Here is a 23,702-nt window from a genome sequence, read left to right as displayed (position 1 = left end):
TCAAAGTTTTTGATTTACTGATGCTGCAATTTTGTAACAAATTTACTATGGTGTAGTATAGGGTTTTATGTAAAATCAAATCACATAGCCATTTCCCAGATTTATCTGATGAAGATTGGAGAAAAACGAAGTTAAAAGTTAAGCTCCTGAGGTCCTACTGGTCAACAGAGTCACTTATTCCACTAAGGACCAACAGTGATCCTTATAAGGTAAAATGAATGGAGGTAAGGTTGACTTCTACAAGGAAAAAAAATCTAAAACAGCATGTCACTTCAGACAATTATAACTGAAAATACTGTAGGTCATTTTACTGACCTTAAAGCGGACCTGAAGACTGAAAAAAAAAGTTTGACTTACCTGGGGCTTCTGCCAGCCCCCTGCAGCTGCCCTGTGCCCACAACATTACCAAACAATCTTTCGGTCCCTCGTGTGGCTCATTATCTTTCTCGTTGACTTGCAAATTGACATTCACTGAGTCTACCTTGTACGTGTTCCCGTTGCCGGGAGCGTCCTGCGCAGGTGCAGATCAACAAAGTCTCTACTGCGCCTGCGTAGTACACTCCTGGTGATTGGAGTGTGAATGAGGATGAGTGCGGTGCACGGCAACTGAAGAAAGTGAAAGTGAGCCGCGGTGGGGGACCAGAGGACGAGCCAGGTTATTTCGGCGTGTGCTGAAGCTGGGCACCATCATAACAGCCATGCTCTGCTATGCGCCCCGCATAATGGTAATTCGGAGCTCTGCCAGTTGCCAGACCCTGAATTACATCTTCCTCCGAGTTGCGACAACTCGGAGGGGGAATAGTATTTAAGGCCACCTCGGAGTTTAGTGGCAGCAGGGAGAGCCGTCATTCAGCTCTCCCTGCACTGAACTGTCCAGGACCCAGATGATCTGCACTCCCGGAGGATAATTCGATAATGTCGTGGGCACAGGGCGGCTGCAGGGGAATGGCAGAAACCCCAGGTAAGTGAAACTGTATTTTTCTACAGTCTTCAGTTTCCTTAAACCTAGGTCAGGTATGCATTTTTTAATCATATGCTCAATATGGATTGCACAGGTTTTTGACAGGTGTCCTTAAAGGGGCACTATGCCGAAAAATTGTAAAATTTAAAATATGTGCAGACATAAACAAATAAGAAGTACGTTTTTTTCCAGAGTAAAATGAGCCATAAATTACTTTTCTCCTATGCTGCTGTCACTTACAGTAGGTAGTAGAATCTGACAGTAGCGACAGGTTTTGGACTAGTCCATCTCTTCTTGGGGGGGGGGGGATTCTCAGGGATTTATTTATTTTCAAAAGCACTTAGTAAATGGCAGTTGCTTTATCCAACTGCCAAAAAACTGTGTAGCGAGCAGGAAAGCTGGCTAGCATCATTGTTTAAATCCTTTCTAGGGAAAATCTTTATAAAGAATAAAAGCCTTGCTGAGAATCCACTATGAAGAGATAGACTAGTCCAAAATCTGTCGCTTCTGTCAGATTTCAACTACCTACTGTAAGTGACAGCAACATAGGAGAAATGTAATTTATGGCTCATTTTACTCTGGAAAACGTACTACTAATTTGTCTATGTCTGCACATATTTTAAATTTTACAATTTTTCGCCATAGGGCCCTTTTTAAGTTATGTATCTAAATGGGTTAGGGTGGTTAAAGGTCCTAGCTAAGAAGATTAAACTCTATTGATCTTGGACCCATGTACAATAACGTGTGTTGCTTAGGACCTCATCACACTTCACATCAATACTCTGTATAATTCGTTAAAAATTTGATGTAAACTTCCATAGCACCATATTAAAAAGATGAGAGGAAAAAAAAAACACTAGATTTTAACATTGTTAACCAAAAGCTCCATCTTCTTCAGCTTCCTCTTATTTTTTGGCATTGGCTTTTTGTACTGTCCACTTTTAAGTAGATGTTCCTTGCTGTGATGAATCTGAGCACCATGCTGTAGCTGGAAGGAGCACAGTGCTTGGAGAGGACGGAGGATTGTCTGCCAAATTTAAGAGGATGAAATAAATCAATACTGGAAACATATTAAAGATAAATTGCTAAAACTGTATTTTTACAGTTCCCTATTCTGTCTACTACTAGTCAAGGCTGCACATTTATCCTGGAACACCTCTATGTGATTCAAAATCTCTGCGACAATTACTGCTACTTCTACAGTGATATCTATACTCCACATTTCTTAAAGGACTTACGAGCCCAAAAAGCTAAAAAAAGATAAGTACCTTATTCAGTTTTAAATGCACGGAGGACGCCGTCCGCGCCCTCCGTGCAGTTCCGCCGGGTCCCCGCAGTCTGATCGCCCCCCGTGCCGCTCCCGACCCCACGGACGGGGTCGGGCTCCCCTTCCTCTCCTAAGATGGCCGCCGGAGCCGGCCGCAGCTGCGCAGTCCGCATACGCGTTAGTGCGGCTGCGCAGCTCTAGGGCCTCCCCCCTCGATCCACGCTACTGTGCGTGGATCGGGGGGGGAGGGCCCTAGAGCTGCGCAGCCGCACTAACGCGTATGCGGACTGCGCAGCCGCGGCCAGCTCCGGCGGCCATCTTAGGAGAGGAAGGGGAGCCCGACCCCGTCCGTGGGGTCGGGAGCGGCACGGGGGGCGATCAGACTGCGGGGACCCGGCGGAACTGCACGGAGGGCGCGGACGGCGTCCTCCGTGCATTTAAAACTGAATAAGGTACTTATCTTTTTTTAGCTGTTTGGGCTCGTAAGTCCTTTAACTTGGTTTTTCTCGTTATGAAAAATAAATAGCCAAGTTCTAAATTAAACTAGGTTGTGGTCCCATAAACAACCCATTATGTGAAAACACTATAAAATAATAGGCGAAAAATAAACACTCTTGCAGGAAAATAGAAACATCTTCTAGTATGCTGATGTTAAAGAGATTAAACTTCATCTCTCATTCCTTCGATCCTGAATTTCATTAAAGAAATTTGAGCTAATGTTTATGAATATACAATTAAATTAAAAGTGAGAATTCTTTATCAACTAAGAATTCTGAACTTTACCTTAGAACTGTACCATAAAACTCAAAAGATGAGCCAGAATTCTGGCTTCTTGACAGGAAGTCTAGTTTATGAAGTCACAGTTGTAAGATGTTAGCTCTGCTTTCTGACTATGTAGGAGTGTCATTAATCTATTTAATTAAGAAAAAGGGTGTGGGGAGAATTTTTCCCAGATTGAAAGAAGAAACTTCTGCTGCAGACTAAAATGAAGTTGAGTAAATAACACTGCGAAAATAGCTGAAGCCATTAGCCCCCATCAAAGAGTTTTTAAAAAATATATATATTTTCGTTACTGATTTCGTTTTGGGAACTGCAGCAGTTCCTTTTGATACCTTGACTACAGGAAGAATAATTCTGGAATTCTGGAAACAGAATAATTTATCTGTAGCACATTTAAAATTATCTGTTCTGTGGGGGCTAGACTGGACTCTATTAAATTTATTATCAGCTGAGATTTTCAAAAATTTCCATTAAAACCTATAGATGCCAACATCAGGAAATCATATGGGATGATGTTTATGTTGTTAAAGTGAAGGTAAGGCATGGATTCAGCCATAGTGTTTATAAAGATCCATGGTGCCGATGCAAGCCTAAAGGGGAGATCCTGAAACTGGAAATGGTGAACTTGGCTGCGTTCCCTTATGTCAAACCTTTGGAATTGTTCATGGTTCTTAGTAATTTAGACATTGAAATAGATATTCTGTAGGTCTAGCTTTTTAAAGTGGTCTAACACCCAGCATTTCAACTTTGCTTTAAAAGATTGCTTACAGCTTATAAACTATTATGCCAGATTTTTTTTTTAGCAGAAATTCACTGAATGGATTAAACATGACATTTTAGTGCTGCATTTAGCTAGAAATCCTCCTCCGTGCTTGCTTGTTTAGTTACAAATGTATCTATCTACAATGTAACAAACAAACACTGCTCTGAGAGAACAAAGAGGGCTTCCCCGGCAGGCTTTTCAAAGGTCTATTTGTATTCCAAATAAAGATACATTTGTAACTAAAAGATAAGAACGGATGCGGATTCCTAGTTAAATCCAACACTAAAATGTCATGTTTAACCCATTCAGTGAATTTCTGCTTAAAAAAAAATCTGGCATAATAGTTTGTAAGCTGTAAGCAATCTTTTAAAGCAAAGTTGTAATGCTGGGTGTTAAACCGCTTTAATGATTGTACCTTGTAATGGTATAAGTCAGTCTGAATAAATGATTCACAGATAGAATTTATTGTGTAGAAGTAACCTGTTCAAGGAACATAAGTTTATGATGAGACAGAATTTGCCTGGAGGCTTGTGGACGAGGAACATGCAGGAATACATGCCACAGCTACAGTATGTTGGTATATGGAACCTGAACTCTCAAACCCTGACTTAGAAATACCGCAATTAATTATTTGAGACCTACAACTTCGGAAGAGTTTTTTGCTCATGTTAGTGATGTATCTTCAAGAGGGAGGAAGAGAGAGGACATCTCCAATTGGTAGCCATCCTGAATTATTTGAAATACAAATTTCGCCCCACTGATGAAGAAGGAGGCAGAGTCACCTCTGCTGGGGCCATCTCATCATTTATTTTTCTTGGGAAGGTGTAGGATTGCCAAAGATCAGGCTTGCGAAGGATCAACTTTTATGTTTTTAAATTTGCACTAGTTAGGTTATTGATTTGCCTGAAAATCTAATTTCTGGGTCAATCTCTTCTTCTTACCAGCAAGAACTTTTAAAATTGCTTACGTTTAACAGCTGACTTGGCCAAAACAGACTCTAGCTCCTATCTAAATAAATATTTACATTCAAAGAGAAAGCCACACAGTTTAGTTTTGGAAGTGTTATCATATGCACAGTTTTTTAACCACACAGCTCTTCTGACAATGTAAATTACGGATGTAGTGGAGGTAGACATGCCTCATGTTTTGGTTGCCACAACTATGCTATACCCCTTGTAATGGTAAAGCTTTATCATGGGCTTTCCAAAACTTATGTCTGTTCTCCAATGTAAAAATGTTGTTTGCTGTCATGTACAGCACTTTATGTATTAATACTTTGTAACTACACCCCCATGGGGATGAAACAAGTCGGGAACTTTTTCTTCGTTTTTAGTCACTGATCATTTAGTGCAGTTCCAGGTGTGTCCAGGTGGACTTTGCACTAACTCATGCATACTCGTGGCCACAACCCACATGTACGTTACTATTTGATGACCACCTGCACTGTTTATGTAGCACTTTATACATCCCTTGAATTTTCAGCAAATTTTAGACATACTAAAAGTAATGTTTTAAAATGTGGGATTTATGATCCACACATACCAGTCAGAGTGTGTTTGAAACCAAAATCGTTATACCTATAAGGCCTATAAATGCTTCAGTATCTTCAAATAAGAGATCTTGGTATTCCGAAGTATTATATCAAACATACATCTAGCTTGGTACACTTGGACCTTTAACCTCCTTGCCGGTTATCCCGAGCTCAGCTCGGGGTAACCTGCGCAGGAGGATTTCTCAGGTCCCGCTGGGCCGATTTGCATAATTTTTTTTGTTACATGCATCTAGCACTTTGCTAGCTGCTTGTAACATCCGATCACCGCTGCTACCCACCCGATCCGCCGCGCCACCCCCCCCCCTCCAGACCCCTTGCGCAGCCTGGCCAATCAGTGCCAGGCAGCGCTGAGGGGTGGATCGGGATTCCCTCTGACGTCCCGACGTCCATGACGTCGGTCACGTCATCCCGCCCTGTCCCGCCCTGGGCTCGCTACATGATTTAAAAAAAATAAAAAATAAAAAGTGCTCTGCTGCCCCTTGCCGCGGGAATTGGACCAGCAAGGGGGTTAAGAAGGAAGTGTACTTTAAATGATTTCAGGCAACCTTTTTTTGGTTAACCTTCATATCCTTTAAGGGATTTATTCATTTTGTTCTGAAAAGATAAGGCCTTTGTCTCTTCCTTTACCTCCATCAATCACCTCCAGTCTGGTTTCTGTCCTAACTACTACAGATAAATACTTCTCAGTACAGGCTATGAAAATGGCTGTCCCAGTCACATACAAATCCTTAAATACTTTCTATGCTGCATATTTCACTCTTCATGCTAACTAAAATTACTGCCGTTATTGCCACACACATTTTTGGAGGGCCATCATCATGACCTTTCTTCTATAGCAATAGTGCATAATTGAATTTTGAGATAACTTTCTCTCATTTATTTGCTCATTAATAAAGTCAATCAGATAATTTGTCCTACAGCTGACAATGATATCCATTAGCTTCAGTGAGTTGTAAATATTCATTCAAATTGCATCAGAGCAGTCTTGTAATGTTTAATTTTTTAATGTGTTTAATGCATTACAACTAAATTTTATTGTGAGTGTAATTCCACTTTAACTATCTGTTTTTTCTTTTTATGACAGACCCATTTTGATACCTACCTCTTGAATCACAGTATTGTTCTCCATTATTGAAAGGGCAATAGCAGCACATTCGAGCGTGGAAAGACAAGTATTAGTAGGTTGAGTTCGAATAACATATTGACTTGATATAGTTGACTTTAACTGAACCTGTTTTAAAAAAGAAAAAAAGAAAAGCAATCAGAGAAAATGATCATTTATGGACATATTCAATAAAACAATGCTGTATCCATAGCAACCAATCATGATCTATCCTGAACTGGTCCGGCCAGAATATTCTATTCTCACTTGTTGCTATGGTTTCTTCATTGCACAGTGGACCTTGGAGTATTTATTAAATAAACTTATTAGCCCTACAATGAATATTTTTACTGCTATCTTGTACCAGCTGAATAGATACAGTTGCCTCTCAAGAGCTCCCATAACGACGAAATTAAATGTGCTCAATCGAGATGGTTTTTAGATAGTAATAGCTTCTGATTTATTTCATTCTGAAAAAGAATAGTTAGAAAACTTCTGAGAGTACATAACTCTTTACTGCAAAAGCTAAGAAAATCTAATTTAACATTAAAAGCGTCTAAACCAAACGTTCTATGAAGATCATCAACAGAAGTCCGGAACATTTTTATTTCGGTACAAATTTTTGTCTTCTTTTTAATAAATTAAAAGCAGACTAATGTATTATTTAATCATAATCCCTATAGAACTCGCTTTCAAGAATGGCTAAATATCACTTGCAGTATAATACCATTAAAACAAGGATTAACCTTGATAGCCCTTTTCCTCCCAGCAAGCAGGAAAGATATAAAAATGAATCACATTTTGCGAGCACATGTGAGGACTGAAAACCACTTTCTCATTCAAAATCTTTTCATCCAAAGTTCAGCTATGAAAAATATCTCTCTTCTTCCCTCAATAAAGTAGTCATATATGCCATTTAGTTAAGATTTCTTTCTTTTTTTCCCCCTCTTATCGCTCGATTAACAATGGGCTTATTTGAAATAACGTTTTATTGAAAAAAATGCTAAACCTCTCATGAAAAAGTTATAACAGGAACCCTAAGTCTAGAAGCTATTAATTACATTCACAAAATACAATGGAAAGCCTATCTATACATAAACTAACTGTGGCCGCAAATGAGAGAAGCACCTGAAAATGTATGTGTCTATGGGACTTATCAGGCACTTTGAAAAGACGGGGGACATGTTGTCTACTTTGTCCATTTAAACCATATCTAGTATGGACATAAAAGCAATCCTGGAGTCTGCACAGACTGCAATAAATATAAAAAATAAAAAGTGTTATCAGATTGTCATTGTCTATGTAGCTGCTGCTCTTCTTAAAGAGACTCTGTAACAAAATTTTCAGCCTTAGTTCTTCTATCCTATAAGTTCCTTTGCCTGTTCTAATGTGCTCTGGCTTACTGCAGCCTTTCCTAATTGCACAGTGGCTGTGTTATCTCTGTTATATGATCTAATCTGTTTTCTTCTGTCGGCTTTGTCGGGTTAAGGCTGGAATGTGTAGAATGTGCAGGGCTGCTTGTGATTGGATAGAAGTGATACACACCCTCTGCAGGCCCCCTGCAGGCTCTGTATGACTCACACACTCTGCTTATGTGAGCCTATCACAAGCTGGTTAGTTTGTTTGTAAACACTGCCTAAAACTGTTAATTACAAGCCAGGATTGCAGCAGAGTGGCAGAAACAGCACAGAGGGGCCCAGGAGAACATAATGAATAGAATGGTATGCTTTTTGCTGTAAAGTAGAGTACATATTCTCTTTAAAGGATACCTGAGGTGAGAGGGATATGGAGGCTACAAAAATTTATTACCATTGCCTAGCAGTCCTGCTGCTTTAGTTGGCTGCAGTAGTGTGTGAATCGTTCACCTGATAATAAGTATGTGGTTAATCTCATCAGATATACAGTGGAGGAAATAATTATTTGACCCCTCACTGATTTTTTAAGTTTGTCCAATGACAAAGAAATGAAAAGTCTCAGAACAGTATCATTTCAATGGTAGGTTTATTTTAACAGTGGCAGATAGCACATCAAAAGGAAAATCGAAAAAATAACCTTAAATAAATGATAGCAACTGATTTGCATTTCATTGAGTGAAATAAGTTTTTGAACCCCTACCAACCATTAAGAGTTCTGGCTCCCACAGAGTGGTTAGACACCTCTACTCAATTAGTCACCCTCATTAAGGACACCTGTCTTAACTAGTCACCTGTATAAAAGACACCTGTCCACAGAATCAATCAATCAAGCAGACTCCAAACTCTCCAACATGAGAAAGACCAAAGAGCTGTCCAAGGATGTCAGAGGCAAAATTGTAGACCTGCATAAGGCTGGAATGGGCTACAAAACCATTAGCAAGAAGCTGGGAGAGAAGGTGACAACTGTTGGTGCGATTGTTCGAAAATGGAAGGAGCACAAAATGACCACCAATCGACCTCGCTCTGGGGCTCCACGCAAGATCTCACCTCGTGGGGTGTCAATGGTTCTGAGAAAGGTGAAAAAGCATCCTAGAACTACACGGGAGGAGTTAGTGAATGACCTCAAATTAGCAGGGACCACAGTCACCAAGAAAACCATTGGAAACACATTACACCGCAATGGATTAAAATCCTGCAGGGATCGCAAGGTCCCCCTGCTCAAGAAGGCACATGTGCAGGCCCGTCTGAAGTTTGCCAATGAACACCTGAATGATTCTGTGAGTGACTGGGAGAAGGTGCTGTGGTCTGATGAGACCAAAATAGAGCTCTTTGGCATTAACTCAACTCGCTGTGTTTGGAGGAAGAAAAATGCTGCCTATGACCCCTAAAACACCGTCCCCACCGTCAAGCATGGGGGTGGAAACATTTTGCTTTGGGGGTGTTTTTCTGCTAAGGGCACAGGACAACTTAATCGCATTAACGGGAAAATGGACGGAGCCATGTATCGTGAAATCCTGAACGACAACCTCCTTCCCTCTGCCAGGAAACTGAAAATGGGTCGTGGATGGGTGTCCAGCACGACAATGACCCAAAACATACAGCAAAGGCAACAAAGGAGTGGCTCAAGAAGAAGCACATTAAGGTCATGGAGTGGCCTAGTCAGTCTCCGGACCTTAATCCAATAGAAAACCTATGGAGGGAGCTCAAGCTCAGAGTTGCACAGAGACAGCCTCGAAACCTTAGGGATTTAGAGATGATCTGCAAAGAGGAGTGGACCAACATTCCTCCTAAAATGTGTGCAAACTTGGTCATCAATTACAAGAAACGTTTGACCTCTGTGCTTGCAAACAAGGGTTTTTCCACTAAGTATTAAGTCTTTTATTGTTAGAGGGTTCAAAAACTTATTTCACTCAATGAAATGCAAATCAGTTGCTATCTTTTATTTAAGGTTATTTTTTCGATTTTCCTTTTGATGTGCTATCTGCCACTGTTAAAATAAACCTACCATTGAAATGATACTGTTCTGAGACTTTTCATTTCTTTGCCATTGGACAAACTTACAAAATCAGTGAGGGGTCAAATAATTATTTCCTCCACTGTATGTAAGATACACCTGATATGCTGCATGCTTGTTCAGTGTCTATGGCTAAAAGTATTAGAGGCAGAGGATCACCAGGACAGCCAGGCAACCGCGCTTCCTCCTTCCGGCCTGAAAGAGGAAGCCCAGTAGTGAGTAATGCAACTTGGCTTTCATTACTCCTAGCACGCGTAATGTAACGTAGACGCCCAAAGACTTCTGCGTAAGTTAACCCTCCCCATGCAGCGGTCACAGGTGATCATAAGTACACCTCTTCCAGCAATCATATAATTTGTCAGAGGTACTAGACATGTGCAGATAGTGTTAAAATCCTGAAATAGTCATTCCCCTCTGCATCTAAAAAAAGAAAAAAATAATAGCTACAGTTGAACTTTAAGTACTTAACCAGTTCGCATTCAGTCGTTTTTCGCTTCATGCATCCGAACAATGTTCACCTCCCATTCATTAGCCTATAACTTTATTACTACTTATCACAATGAACTGATCTATATCTTGTTTTTTCCGCCACCAATTAGGCTTTCTTTGGGGGGTACATTTTACTAAGAGCCACTTTACTGTAAATGCATTTTAAAAGGAAGAATAAGAAGAAAACGGAAACAAATCATTATTTCTCACTTTTCGGCAATTATAGTTTTAAAATAATACATGCCTCCATAATTAAAACCCACGTATTGTATATGCCCATTTGTCCCGTTTATTACACCATTTAAATTATGTCCCTATCACAATGTATGGCGACAATATTTTATTTGGAAATAAAAGTGCATTTTTTCCGTTTTGCATTCATCACTATTTACAAGCTTATAATAAAAAAAAAAAAAGAAATATTTCATCTTTACATAGATATTTAAAAAGTTTAGACCCTTAGGTAAATATTTGTGTTCTTTTTTTTTTTTAATTGTAATGTTTTTTTTTTTTTATTATTAAACATTTTATGTGGGTATTTTTGGGAGGGTGGGATTGAAATTGTATTTTTTTTTTGTAAATATATGTGTATTTTTATTTTTATTTAACATTTAGATGTAGTTTACTTTTTGGCCACAAGATGGCAGCCATGAGTTGTTTACAGTGACGTCACTCTAAGCGTACCACGTACGCTTAGAGCGACATAGGAAGCAGAAAAAGCGTAGCTTCCGAGAGAAGCTGTCGCTTTTTCTGCGGGGGAGAGGAATCAGTGATCGGGCACCGTTGCCCGATTCACTGGCTAACAAACCGCCGGCCGGGAGCGCGCGTGCACGCGCGCGATCGGCCGCGTGGACGCGCAGGAGCGCACATGGCTTCCTGGACGTGAGTTTCACGTCCAGGAATGTCAAATAGTTAAAGAGGAACTCCAATGAACATTTTAGTGTTGGCAAGTGATGAAGCTGCTGCATGGTTTTTGGCAGTTGGAAACAGCTGTAACAGCTATTTTCCACAATGTAACAAGGTTCACAGATAGGAAACTGCCAAAAAAAAAGTACGTACTTTTCTTGTGGGAGGGGCTTCTTGTGGAAGGGGTTTCACCACAATATCAGTCATACAGCGCCCCCTGATGGTCTGTTTGTGAAAAGGAATAGATTTCTCATGTAAAAGGGGGTATCAGCTACTGATTGGGATAAAGTTCAATTTTTGGTCTGAGTTTCTCTTTAAAGGGCACCTTAACTGAGAGGGATATGGATGTTTACTTTTAAACAATACCAGTTGCCTGGCAGTCCTGCTGATCTCTTTGGCTGCAGTAGTGTCATACTCACACACTTGAAACAAGCATGCAGCTAATCCAGTCTGACTTCAGTCAGAGCACCTGATCTGCATGCTTGTTGAGGGGCTTAAAGTATTAGAGACACAGGATCAGCAGGAGAGTCAGGCAACTGGTATTATTTTAAAAGGAAAAATCCATATCCTCCTCAGTTTAGGTTCCCTTTAAAGAAGCAGCATAATAACCTGTAAAGAAAAACATTTCTTTGTTACAACTGATACAAATTCTGTAATACATCTGCAATAAATCTACTTCCTGCTTTCATGGAAGCAGACATAGGGTTAACACCCTGTGTTTACAAATTAGCTACTCTGCCGAGGCAGCGAGTTGATGCAGCTAGGAGATCAAATTACAATTTGTGATTGGTTACAGATGAGGGGGGATTAGACAAGTTAAACCCTCTAAATACATACAGGGTGCATTTCTCTGTTTTCTTCTGTCCTGTGCAAGAGTTCAGGTGTACTTTAAACACTTAGCACAGCAATGATGTACTTTTAATTACTCGTTTTTCTGATTATTTTTTTTTACATTGCTTTTCTTTTAAGTTTGGAAAGAACATTACTTACATAAACTTTTATTTAACATCTTAATAATGCTAGTGCACACCAGGCAATGACTGGGTCAGCGTACTTCTATGACCTGAAGCAGTAAGGTTCAGTTATGCATTGATATCTTGGTTTATGCATCACAGTAAATAAGCATAGCTGTTTATTTGCATCATGGCCATGTCACGGAGTGCACACTGGTAATAGGATTACCATAAACACAGTTCTAAAATTCACTGCCAGAAATAAGCTAAGGAATGAAATGGCTAAATGTATGCAGAAAGTTTATTAAGAGTGAACAGAGGCCCCCTGACCACCTGATCAGGCTTTGAACTTTTCACGGTTCATCCAATTATACATATTTTATTCTGTTTTAAACCATACCCTGATATATCTCCCTAATCTGTTTTTATTTCAGTATGCAGCTTGGTGACTTCCCTGTGGTGATACTGAGTACTCGGATTCTGTTGACTCCGTAGGAAGCAGAAAGGCAGTAGATTACATTTCTGTGTGTAGTCATTGTCTGAATATGAATGAAGAGGTTTACTTTCATACATCTGTCAGCAAACCAGAAGTCACATCACAACAACACAGAAAATAGACTATGCAAAATAACTTTTTAATGATGACCACTGAAGATGTTAATAATAACGTAGGAGCTAATATTGCACAACTGATGTGTGAATTTTGGTACAGCTATGCACACAGGTGTGAGGGGTGATAAAAGAGCACCCTGGAAAGAAAAAGCACATAGACAATGGGAGCCCCAGTGGTGCAATAAGTCACAATTTGTAAGCGGTGATACATGTGATGTGAAGTGTAGTACTCATGAAGGAAAGTTGCAGAAGGACAACCGACCACTGCAGACAGGTGGCGATGTATAAACCGGACTCCACTTGGGTGTCCAGACCAGCTGGACGCAGACGCTCTCTTGGTACAAAATCACTAGATGGTTCTGGAGGTGGTCACACCACACCGGACCAAACAGAGCACTCCTCCAGACAGAGGGTGGGATGCAGCCAAAGTATGATAAAACTACGTTAAAAACAGCTAAAATGAAAAAATGAGGTGGCCTTTCTCTTTGGCTCTGCACTCCTTTGGTACTATACTTGGCCCGAGGAAGTGGGCATAGACTTACGAAACGCGTTGCCAGTGCATATTAGAGTTCATTTGCTGGCATACCAATTTGACTACATTAAAGTACGCCATCTCCTTTTTTTTTATTTCAGCCGTATTAATGCAGTTGTATCATACCTTGGGTGCCTCGTCCCCCCTTGTGTTATCCACAACAACAATGAAATAATTTTAAAGCCCTTGTCTCTCGTAGGACGCAAAGCGCATAAGCTTGTCTCAGATTAGTACATAGTGATATGTACAGGGGAAAAAGTTATGTGATCATAAATGCCAGACTAAACAGGTGGCTTTTTAGTTTTGATTTAAAAGTGTCCAGAGTTGGTTAGGTAATTGTATTTGAGGCTGTAGGTTGAGTCTCTATCATTTATACTGATGTTTTTACTGGAGTGTCATAAAACTTGTGACCAGAGAGTCAAGCCAGCTCAGTTCTCCACAATATCACTGACTATTAGAACATCACTACTCCAGTGGTTACTTCACCAAAGTTTATCATAATTTAAAGTAGCATCTGGGGCTGCTAATAGTAAACTGCTCTAAAGCCAACCCTTTCTCTGAACTGTAGGAATCCATAGCTGTCACTGTTATGGTTTACTGTACAAAAGTAAAGAATAAAGGTCAATTATGCTTAGATAAGGCTTTTATTTTTCTTTAATCCTTCCAGCAATAGTACAGCCACCGGTAAACTGCAGCTATACATACCAGAAAAATTGAGAATTTGCGATAGCGGTCCTCTGATGGGACCAAGGTGTTACAAGTCTCTGGTACCTGGGGCATGTGCCTCAGATCTTCCAACAAGTAAATCAAGTCTCATTTACAGAATGGGTTGATGTGAATGTTGCGTTCTAAGATGACAAACTCCATGCTTTAGGCATGCATAAGGCAGATAAACTTTCACTGAACTCCAGCAAAGCTCTTTATCCAGGTTTGCCAAAGCTAAACATGTAGTTACAGAAACAAAATCCTCACAGAGGCTAGGGAACAAAAAGTGCATCCATCACTTTTTTAAGTTCTGTCCATCCAGTAGATATCCAGTAGATATCCTTCAACCAAATTAATAATTTGTGATTAATTTGTGCGAAGATCTAGCAAAAATGATGAACCAAATTGTTGCCCAGCGTTATCATGATTGTTGTTGTTTTTTTTGCAGCTTTACAAGGGTTTAAGATTTTTTTTCTGTGATTTTCAAAACATTTGATGTACAGTAGTTTACCAGGATAATTCAGACGAGGTGGGTGTGGATGGCTACACATAGTGGGCTTCATCCAATTGACTTTTTTTTCTGAAAATTATCTCTTATGAGATAATTTTTCATCTCCGGTTTAAAATAACTTTGGCACCTGCAAGTGAAAAGGTACCAAAAAGTAGCTGAAAAAGTGTTGTCAAAATTACGTTGTTTTTTTTTTTTTTTGCTTGCTGTTGGCTTAAAATGTATTTTATTTATAATGTGAAAATATTACTTTGGACAACATTTAGAAGAAAAGGTGAATTGGATTGGTCCCATTCTCTGTTATTCTGGTTGTTATTTTTACACACCCATCAGTTCTATCTCCCTCAATGCGCTGAATAACACTTGTCAACAGAGAAGGATAAACAGTGGGTGCTCTAATGCTGGGATCTTAAAGAGAGACTCCGACCAAGAATTGAACTTAATCCCAATCAGTAGCTGATACCCCCTTTTACATGAGAAATCTGTTCCTTTTCACAAACAGACCATCAGGGGGCGCTGTATGACTAATATTGTGGTGAAACCCCTCCCACAAGAAGCTCTGAGGACCGTGGTACTTCTGGCAGTTTCCTGTCCGTGAACCTTGTTACCTTGTGGGAAATAGCTATTTACAGCTGTCTCCAACTGCCAAAACAGATAGCAGCAGCTACATAACCTGCTCACAGTAACAATGTCACCATGTGATAAATGTCAGAATGTAAATCGGGGAGAGGAAAGGTTTTACAATGGGCAAACACTTACTAAATCAATTATACATAATTATTGTAAAAAGAAGCACTTTTTTATTACATTATTTTCACTGGAGTTCCTCTTTAAAGTTGATCTTTGCTTACTATAACCCTTGAGTCCTAAACTGTCAGTGCTGGTTTTTATTACTTTGACTTTTTGCATTTTCTCCAGTACAGGTTCACTTTAAAAGCACTTTTGTGTGGGTTGAACCAACTGACACTGGAGTCTAGGGGTCTATACAGGGAGTGCAGAATTATTAGGCAAATGAGTATTTTGACCACATAATCCTCTTTATGCATGTTGTCTTACTCCAAGCTGTATAGGCTCAAAAGCCTACTACCAATTAAGCATATTAGGTGATGTGCATCTCTGTAATGAGAAGGGGTGTGGTCTAATGACATCAACACCCTATATCAGGTGTGCATAATTATTAGGCAACTTCCTTTCCTTTGGCAAAATGGGTCAAAAGAAGGACTTGACAGGCTCAGAAAAGTCAAAAATAGTGAGATATCTTGCAGAGGGATGCAGCACTTTTAAAATTGCAAAGCTTCTGAAGCGTGATCATCGAACAATCAGACGTTTCATTCAAAATAGTCAACAGGGTCGCAAGAAGCGTGTGGAAAAACCACGGCGCAAAATAACTGCCCATGAACTGAGAAAAGTCAAGCGTGCAGCTGCCAAGATGCCACTTGCCACCAGTTTGGCCATATTTCAGAGCTGCAACATCACTGGAGTGCCCAAAAGCACAAGGTGTGCAATACTCAGAGACATGGCCAAGGTAAGAAAGGCTGAAAGACGACCACCACTGAACAAGACACACAAGCTGAAACGTCAAGACTGGCTCGAGAAATATCTCAAGATTTTTCTAAGGTTTTATGGACTGATGAAATGAGAGTGAGTCTTGATAGGCCAGATGGATGGGCCCGTGGCTGGATTGGTAAAGGGCAGAGAGCTCCAGTCCGACTCAGACGCCAGCAAGGTGGAGGTTGAGTACTGGTTTGGGCTGGTATCATCAAAGATGAGCTTGTGGGGCCTTTTCGGGTTAAGGATGGAGTCAAGCTCAACTTCCAGTCCCACTGCCAGTTTCTGGAAGACACCTTCTTCAAGCAGTGGTACAGGAAGAAGTCTGCATCCTTCAAGAAAAACATGATTTTCATGCAGGATAATGCTCCATCACACGCGTCCAAGTACTCCACGGCGTGGCTGGCAAGAAAGGGTATAAAAGAAGAAAAACTAATGACGTGGCCTCCTTGTTCACCTGATCTGAACCCCATAGAGAACCTGTGGTCCATCATAAGATGTGAGATTTACAAGGAGGGAAAACAGTACACCTCTCTGAACAGTGTCTGGGAGGCAGTGGTTGCTGCTGCACGCAATGTTGATGGTGAACAGATCAAAACACTGACAGAATCCATGGATGGCAGGCTTTTGAGTGTCCTTGCAAAGAAAGGTGGCTATATTGGTCACTGATTTGTTTTTGTTTTGTTTTTGAATGTCAGAAATGTATATTTGTGAATGTTGAGATGTTATATTGGTTTCACTGGTAAAAATAAATAATTGAAATGGGTATATATTTGTTTTTGTTAAGTTGCCTAATAATTATGCACAGTAATAGTCACCTGCACACACAGATATCCCCCTAAAATAGCTAAAACTAAAAACAAACTAAAAACTACTTTCAAAAATATTCAGCTTTGATATTAATGAGTTTTTTGGGTTCATTGAGAACATTGTTGTTGTTCAATAATAAAATGATTCCTCAAAAATACAACTTGCCTAATAATTCTGCACTCCCTGTACACTAAAAAATGGTACTATTTCAGGGAGCAATGAGAACATGTAAATATAACTGGTCGTATGCAGACCACATCTTGCAGGTTATATAATTTGCGCAACTAACATTTTACACACGAGACTATTTGAATAACACATTGTACAAAAGCATTGTATGTGTTGCATGACGCAAGTAATGCAAACTAAGTAAGGTGCATTACGTAGTTAGTTTAACACCTAGTACAATTTACACATGTTTTCTTTGCATGGAAATTTTACAGGGTTTTTTTTGTGCATACACTCCACTTTGTTGACTGCTTTTACTTATCAGTATTAAGTTGGAAAGATGAACCCAAGACAAAAAAAGCCATCTACTTAAATAACCTTGACCAGAAACTGAATTTAATGCACAATGTGCTAATTAAACATTCTCTTAATGTTACAGATAGTACACTTTGTTTACATATAAAGTAAAATGCACAAAATGAATAAAAGATGTGGATGCATTATTAAAATGTACACTTCAGAAACAAAAATAAGCGTGACATGAAATCTCAGTGTAAACTATACTACTATAATTTACATTACAAATATTCATAAATCACATTTTTCCTCCAGTCGGTCTGTAATGTATAGTGACGGTTTAAGAGCTTGCATGTTTAATTTTCAGAGGGAGAGCCCGCTGGGGGACAGGGTGAAATACAGTGTGCTGAATGTATACGGCATACATATCATTGGCAACTCTAGGGGACTGTAAACCTTGCACCTAGGCACAGCTCCGAATCCTAATGTACTGTAAAATGCAGATGTGGTAGCCAAGTGTTTGCAGGGAACTTATCACTATTCTGTGAATTAAACACACCGTCCATTGGCCACTTGAGGTACACATTAAAGGAACTCTACAGTGTAAAAAAAAATCAGTTTAAGTTAACTGGGGCTCCTTGCAGCCTCCTGGAGTCATCTTGCACCCGCGCCGTCTTTCTGAGTCCCTCCAGCCAGCATTGGCAACCCCTGCAAAGCTGGCAGGCATTATGCTCCTGAAGCCGGGAGCTTTCTGCACCAGGGGTAAAACAATAGCCCCTGCAAGGGATGCAGCCGCAGCAAAGGTGCCCTTAGGGGGAGATGCCCCTGGCTCTGGGGTCCTCTAGGGACATTTTTAGGGGAAGCAGCAGACACAAACAGCATCAGGCCGACTCCCCCCTCTCTAACCTCAGGCTACCACCAGTCCTCCCCTACCCCCCCCCCCCTACCCCCAGCAACGACAGCTGGGGGGCCCCATCCAAAGTTTTGCAGGGGGGCCCAGTGATTCTAGTTACGCCCCTGTTCTGCACATTCGCAGTACGCAAAAAAAACAGGAAATAAATATGACAGCCTCAGTATGTCTCTCTAAACATGCAGTAAGATTTAGATTTCCTAAAGATTGAAATGCTGCTGTGGGAACATTCTCATAAGCTAACACTGCACTAGCGCTTTGCCTATCACCGACCCCCAGTGTGAACCAGCCTTTAAATAGTAGAGTAGTGGATAGCACTTTCACCTTGCATTAGTAGAATCTCTAGGTTCAAATCTGGGCAGGACACCATCTGAATGGAGTTTGTATGTTTCATGCACCCAGGTTTGTATCTTACTCTGCGTAGTACCACAAAAAAGGATGGCTTTTTACAAATCTATAGTAATAGTAATAATCAACATGTTCCTCGCCATTTCTTCAAAGATGTCTCCGAGGCTCCCTGCACACTGCAAATCCGATTTGCGATTCCGATTAGCAATTCTGATTCCGACTTGCAATTCTAATTTTCCCTGAATGCTATCAACAGAAAAACGCAGAAAAAACACAGCATGCAGTAACGATTAAAAATCGGAATCGCATGTAATTAACTATTAAAAATTGGAATTTCATGCAGTGTGCAAGTAGCTTGAAGCACAAATGGAAGCCATGATTCACTGCTACACACCACTGAACCAGTTTACATAAAGCATTCCAAAGTGTATTCTGTTCTTTATGTTTTTATTACACATCAATGACTTTTTAACCCATCTTCTACACACAAAGCCAGTGAGAACAGTGTTCTTGTAACTGCTGGTTTTTGACCTTGTTGTCCAAGATCAGCTCTTTTTATACTTCTCAAAGACTATTTTGTCAGTTTTTAAAGACCATACGTTTCAGATGGCGATCAATCCTGCATGACGTGGCTTTTGGCATTCTAGATCCTTTATTTCCAGCCATATCACCTGTTGTGTGAAAACCCTGAGCCATTCTCTAAATAACCAAAATGGAAAAGGAGATTTGCTCTGCTGTTAGAGCGCAAAGCATTTTAAACAGAAAGAAATGGTCATACAAAGATCTCCTGTATGATTACTAAGATGAGGTTTTTCATTTTTTTTTCCTTATGTGGGTACGGTCCGGACACACATTTTTTTTCAGTCTTCCTTTCAGTCACAGCACTGTAGTTCTCCCTACTGAATCATACATTAATGCTATTTGTAACCTTATTATCAAGCCTTCAATGCTCTGCTTCAGGAGTAGTTGAATCCCGAACAAAAATGGATTCTATTTTTGTATACAAAAAGTCTATACAGGCAAATAGTGATGGTTCTCTTAAAGGGATACTGTAGGGGGGTCGGGGAAAATGAGTTGAAGTTACCCGGGGCTTCTAATGGTCCCCCGCAGACATCCTGTGCCCGCGCAGCCACTCACCGATGCTCCGGCCCCGCCTCCAGTTCACTTCTGGAATTTCAGACTTTAAAGTCTGAAAACCACTGCGCTTGCGTTGCCGTGTCCTCGCTCACGCTGACGTCACCAGGAGCGTACTGCGCAGGCTTACACCATACTGGGCCTGCACAGTACGCTTCTGGTGACATCAGCAGGAGCGAGGACACGCCAACGCAGACGCAGTGGTTTTTAGACTTTAAAGTCTGAAATTCCAGAAGTGAATTGGAGGCGGAGCCGAAACATCGGTGAGTGGCTGCGCGGGCACAGGATGTCTGCGGGGGACCATTAGAAGCCCTGGGTAACTTCAACTCATTTTCCCCCAACCCCCCTACAGTATCCCTTTAAAGAGACACTGAAGCGAAAAAAAATATATGATATAGTGAATTGGTTGTGTACTATGAATAATTACTAGACGATTAGCAGCAAAGAAAATATTCTCATACTTTTATTTTCAGGTATATAGTGTTTTTTCTAACATTGCATCATTCTATAATATGTGCAGATTACACAACACTCAGCATTCAAAATGAGTCTTTCAGAGCAGTCTGTGAAGTAATAAACTCTCCTCTAGCAGAGGAAAAGTAAACAGTTCACTTACAGTTGAGATAATAAAAGTCAGATAACAGCCCTCTCCAAGACTAACTTAGTCGGAGAGCTTAATGGCTTGTTTGCATAGAGATAACAACTGGAGTTTCTCAACTTTTCAGGTGGCCATACACTGGTCGATTTGCCATCAGATTCGACCAACACCACAGATCCCTATCTGATCGAATCTGATCAGAGAGGGATCGTATGGCTACCTTTACTGCTAACAGATTGTGAACCGATTTCAGCCTGAAACCGTTCACAATCTGTTGTGGTGGTGGTGCTGCTGCCGCCGCTCCCCCCCCCCCCCCCCCCCCGCATACATTACCTGCTCCGCCGGCGCGACTTCCGGGTCTCTCTCCGCTCTTCTTCTCCGTCTCCGCTCTGGTCTCCGGCTCCAGCATGCTTCACTTCTTCCTGCCCGGCAGGAAGTTTAAACAGTAGAGCGCCCTCTACTGTTTAAACTTCCTGCCGGGCAGGAATAAGTGAAGGCATGCCGGAGACCAGAGCGGAGAAGAAGAGCGGAGACGAGCGGGGGCAGTCGCGCCGGCGGAGCAGGTAATGTATGCGGCTCTATTGCGTCGGTCGTCGGGCACTCGAACGCCGCTAGCGATGCGCTCTTTACCCGCGGGCGATCGACGGTTATTTTCCGCACGGCGCGATCGACGCGATCGGACGAAATGGATCGAAATTCGGCGTGTAGCGCGAACGATTGGCAGCAGATTCGATCACAGTGATCGAATCTGCTGTCGAAACGGCTGTAAATCGGGCCAGTGTATGGCCAGCTTTCCTGTACTGGAAACAATTAGACTGATGTATCTGATCTTAATGTTTTATTTCTTAGCTGTGCTACACATACAGATCATAATATCATAATTTTTTTTTCGCTTCAGTGTCTCTTTAAGTAAGTTTTTTTTTCCTTTTATTTTCTTTTTTATTGCATGATAGGCTTTAGCATTCCACAGTGATTAGAAAAATTAAAATACAGACGAGGTGATTTTAACGCAAGGACAGGGGACAGGTTTATCCTTTTCCCCCCACACCCTGTGACAACTGAGCCCCCTCTATATGCCTCCAGCCCCCCTTTATATATGGCAACTCTTATTCTAGGTGAAGCAACCCCCTTTGGATTACATGTGCAGCTGGCTCCAATTCAAGGTGCAACCTCCATGGTCAGCAGGCCCTTTATACATATACATACATATGGTTCCATATATAGCACCCTCCCTCACTTTGGACAGCAGTTCCCCTCCTGCATATGCAGACCCTCATTGGCAAGATGTATGTTCTGTTAGCAGTCAGTTACTTTACTTACCCCTCTGCTATGTCAAGCCTCCCCATCTCACTTCTTGTGCAGCAATTCCCCTAAGCCCAGAGCCGAGACAAGGTCCTCTAGCAAAAAAGGCCCACCCGAGCCATCAAACACTGATTACTATTAGACTAAGAGGTGCCCCAGGGCCCGTTACACCATAATCTCTAGTTGTCTGGCTTGCAGTCACTGCCTTGTACCCCATTTTCTAAATTCTCTCTGCTGCAAACACAATAGGGGATTGATAGCTGAGTGAGTTGTGTGCCCCCTCCCACACTGCGCCCTGAGGCTGGAGCCTCTCTCACCTCTACCTTGGCTCTGCCCTACCTAAGCCACTGGAGAAACTTTCATGTGCATTTTACCTACAGTTCAGTATATTTACATCAGAACTATTAGAGGGGAAGAAAAGTACACCCATGGATGAGCACCTATTTCAACAAATGTAGAACGCTAAGATACTCTGAGCACTGTGTCAAAATTACTGCAAAGGGTATTTGAAGTGTATTGTATTACAAAACCCTCATCTTCAACTACACTACTGAATACTGCTAAATACTGCATAAGCACCTGCTTTACTTAAAGGAAACCTGACGTGAGAGGGATATGAAGGCTGACATATTTATTTAATTTTAAACAATGCAAATTGCCTGGCTGCCCTGCTGAGCCTCTGCTAATACTTTCAGCCCCTGAACAAGCATGCAGATCAGATATTTCTGAAAAAAAAATCTGACAAGATTAGCTTCATGCTTGTTTGAAGTGAGTGATTCAGATATTACGGCAGCTGAAGAGATATCAAGACTACCAAGCAGCTTGTTTCAAGTGCAATCAATATGGCAGCATCCATATACCTGTCGATTCAGGTTCCCATTAACAAAGTACCTTAAAGAGAACCCGAGGTGTGTTTAAAGAATGTTATCTGCATAAAGAGGCTGGTTCTGCCTATACAGCCCAGCCTCTGTTGCTATCCCAAACCCCCCTAAGGTCCCCCTGCACTCTGCAATCCCTCATAAATCACAGCCGTGCTGTGAGGCTGTGTTTACATCTGTAGTGTCAGTCTAAGCTGCTCCCCCGCCTCCTGCATAGCTCCGGTCCCTGCCCCCATCCCTTCCCTCCAATCAGCAGGGAGGGAAGGGATGCAGGCGGGGACTGGAGTTCTGCAGGAGGCGGGGAGAGCAGCAGACTGGCACTACAGAGATAAACACAGCCTGCTCTGACAAGCTGTGTGTCAGCAGCGTGGCTGTGATTTTATGAGGGATTGCAGAGTGCAGGGGGATCTTAGGGGGGTTTGGGATAGCAACAGAGGCTTGGCTTATAGGCAGATCCAGCCTCTGTATGCAGATAACATTCTTCAAACCCACCTCGGGTTCTCTTTAATGAGGTATATGAGCATAATAGGTACACATCTATTTCCTTGCATGACAGCCACTATATTGTTAGTTCTCAGGTTCTGGTACCAGGTAACTGACACTTAATGATAAGGGTGTGTTCACACTATGCACATGGGTTTGTGCTGCATTGATGCATGGGAATACACTGCCTATACATCTCTGTGTAATGGATCACTTTATTCTATCATTATTTTTTACAGTGCATTTCCGGCTAACATGTGTGAATATGTGCATGTTGCATAGCAATTGTTCATGCTATGAAGGTAACGTGTAGTATGTGCACTGTGTTATGCTCAAGTTGTAGCACGGATAAGCCTGGATTTCTGGAAAGGCCCCAGAGGCCCGGGCCTACGGAGGATGCATCCCAAGGGGGCACCTGGACATGAAATAGGGGTTGCTACATATGAAAGAGAAGGCTGCAAATGGGGAGCAACACATAAAAAAGGGCAGCTGATGCCCAAGGAAGCTGTACATGAAACAGAGGGGGTTGCAGTACGTGGATGTTACACATAGAAGAGGAGGCTGCAGTACATGGATGTTACACATAGAAGAGGGTGCTGCAGTACATGGATGTTACACATAGAAGAGGAGGTTGCAGTACATGGATGTTACACATAGAAGAGGAGGC

The 23,702-nt window shown here is 41.4% G+C and overlaps 1 protein-coding gene across 1 annotated transcript in view; it reads right to left on the bottom strand.

Moving 5' to 3' along the window:
- Nucleotides 1–1,589: 1,589 nt before the first annotated feature.
- DTWD2 (DTW domain containing 2) overlaps nucleotides 1,590–23,702 on the bottom strand; it is a 279,568-nt gene continuing 257,455 nt past the window's right edge. Inside the window, exons 6-7 of the mRNA XM_068271669.1 lie at nucleotides 6,426–6,554; nucleotides 1,590–1,988 (exon numbers count right to left, since the gene is read on the bottom strand). Of these exons, the coding sequence (XP_068127770.1) occupies nucleotides 1,818–1,988; nucleotides 6,426–6,554 (300 nt within the window). The 3' untranslated portion in view covers nucleotides 1,590–1,817. The remainder of the gene's footprint in view (nucleotides 1,989–6,425; nucleotides 6,555–23,702) is intronic.

Source organism: Hyperolius riggenbachi, chromosome 1 (genome assembly GCF_040937935.1).
Source record: "Hyperolius riggenbachi isolate aHypRig1 chromosome 1, aHypRig1.pri, whole genome shotgun sequence".
Lineage (NCBI taxonomy): Eukaryota > Metazoa > Chordata > Amphibia > Anura > Hyperoliidae > Hyperolius > Hyperolius riggenbachi.
Note: the sequence above shows the minus strand (reverse complement) of the source record. Positions and strands in the feature narration are given on the sequence as shown.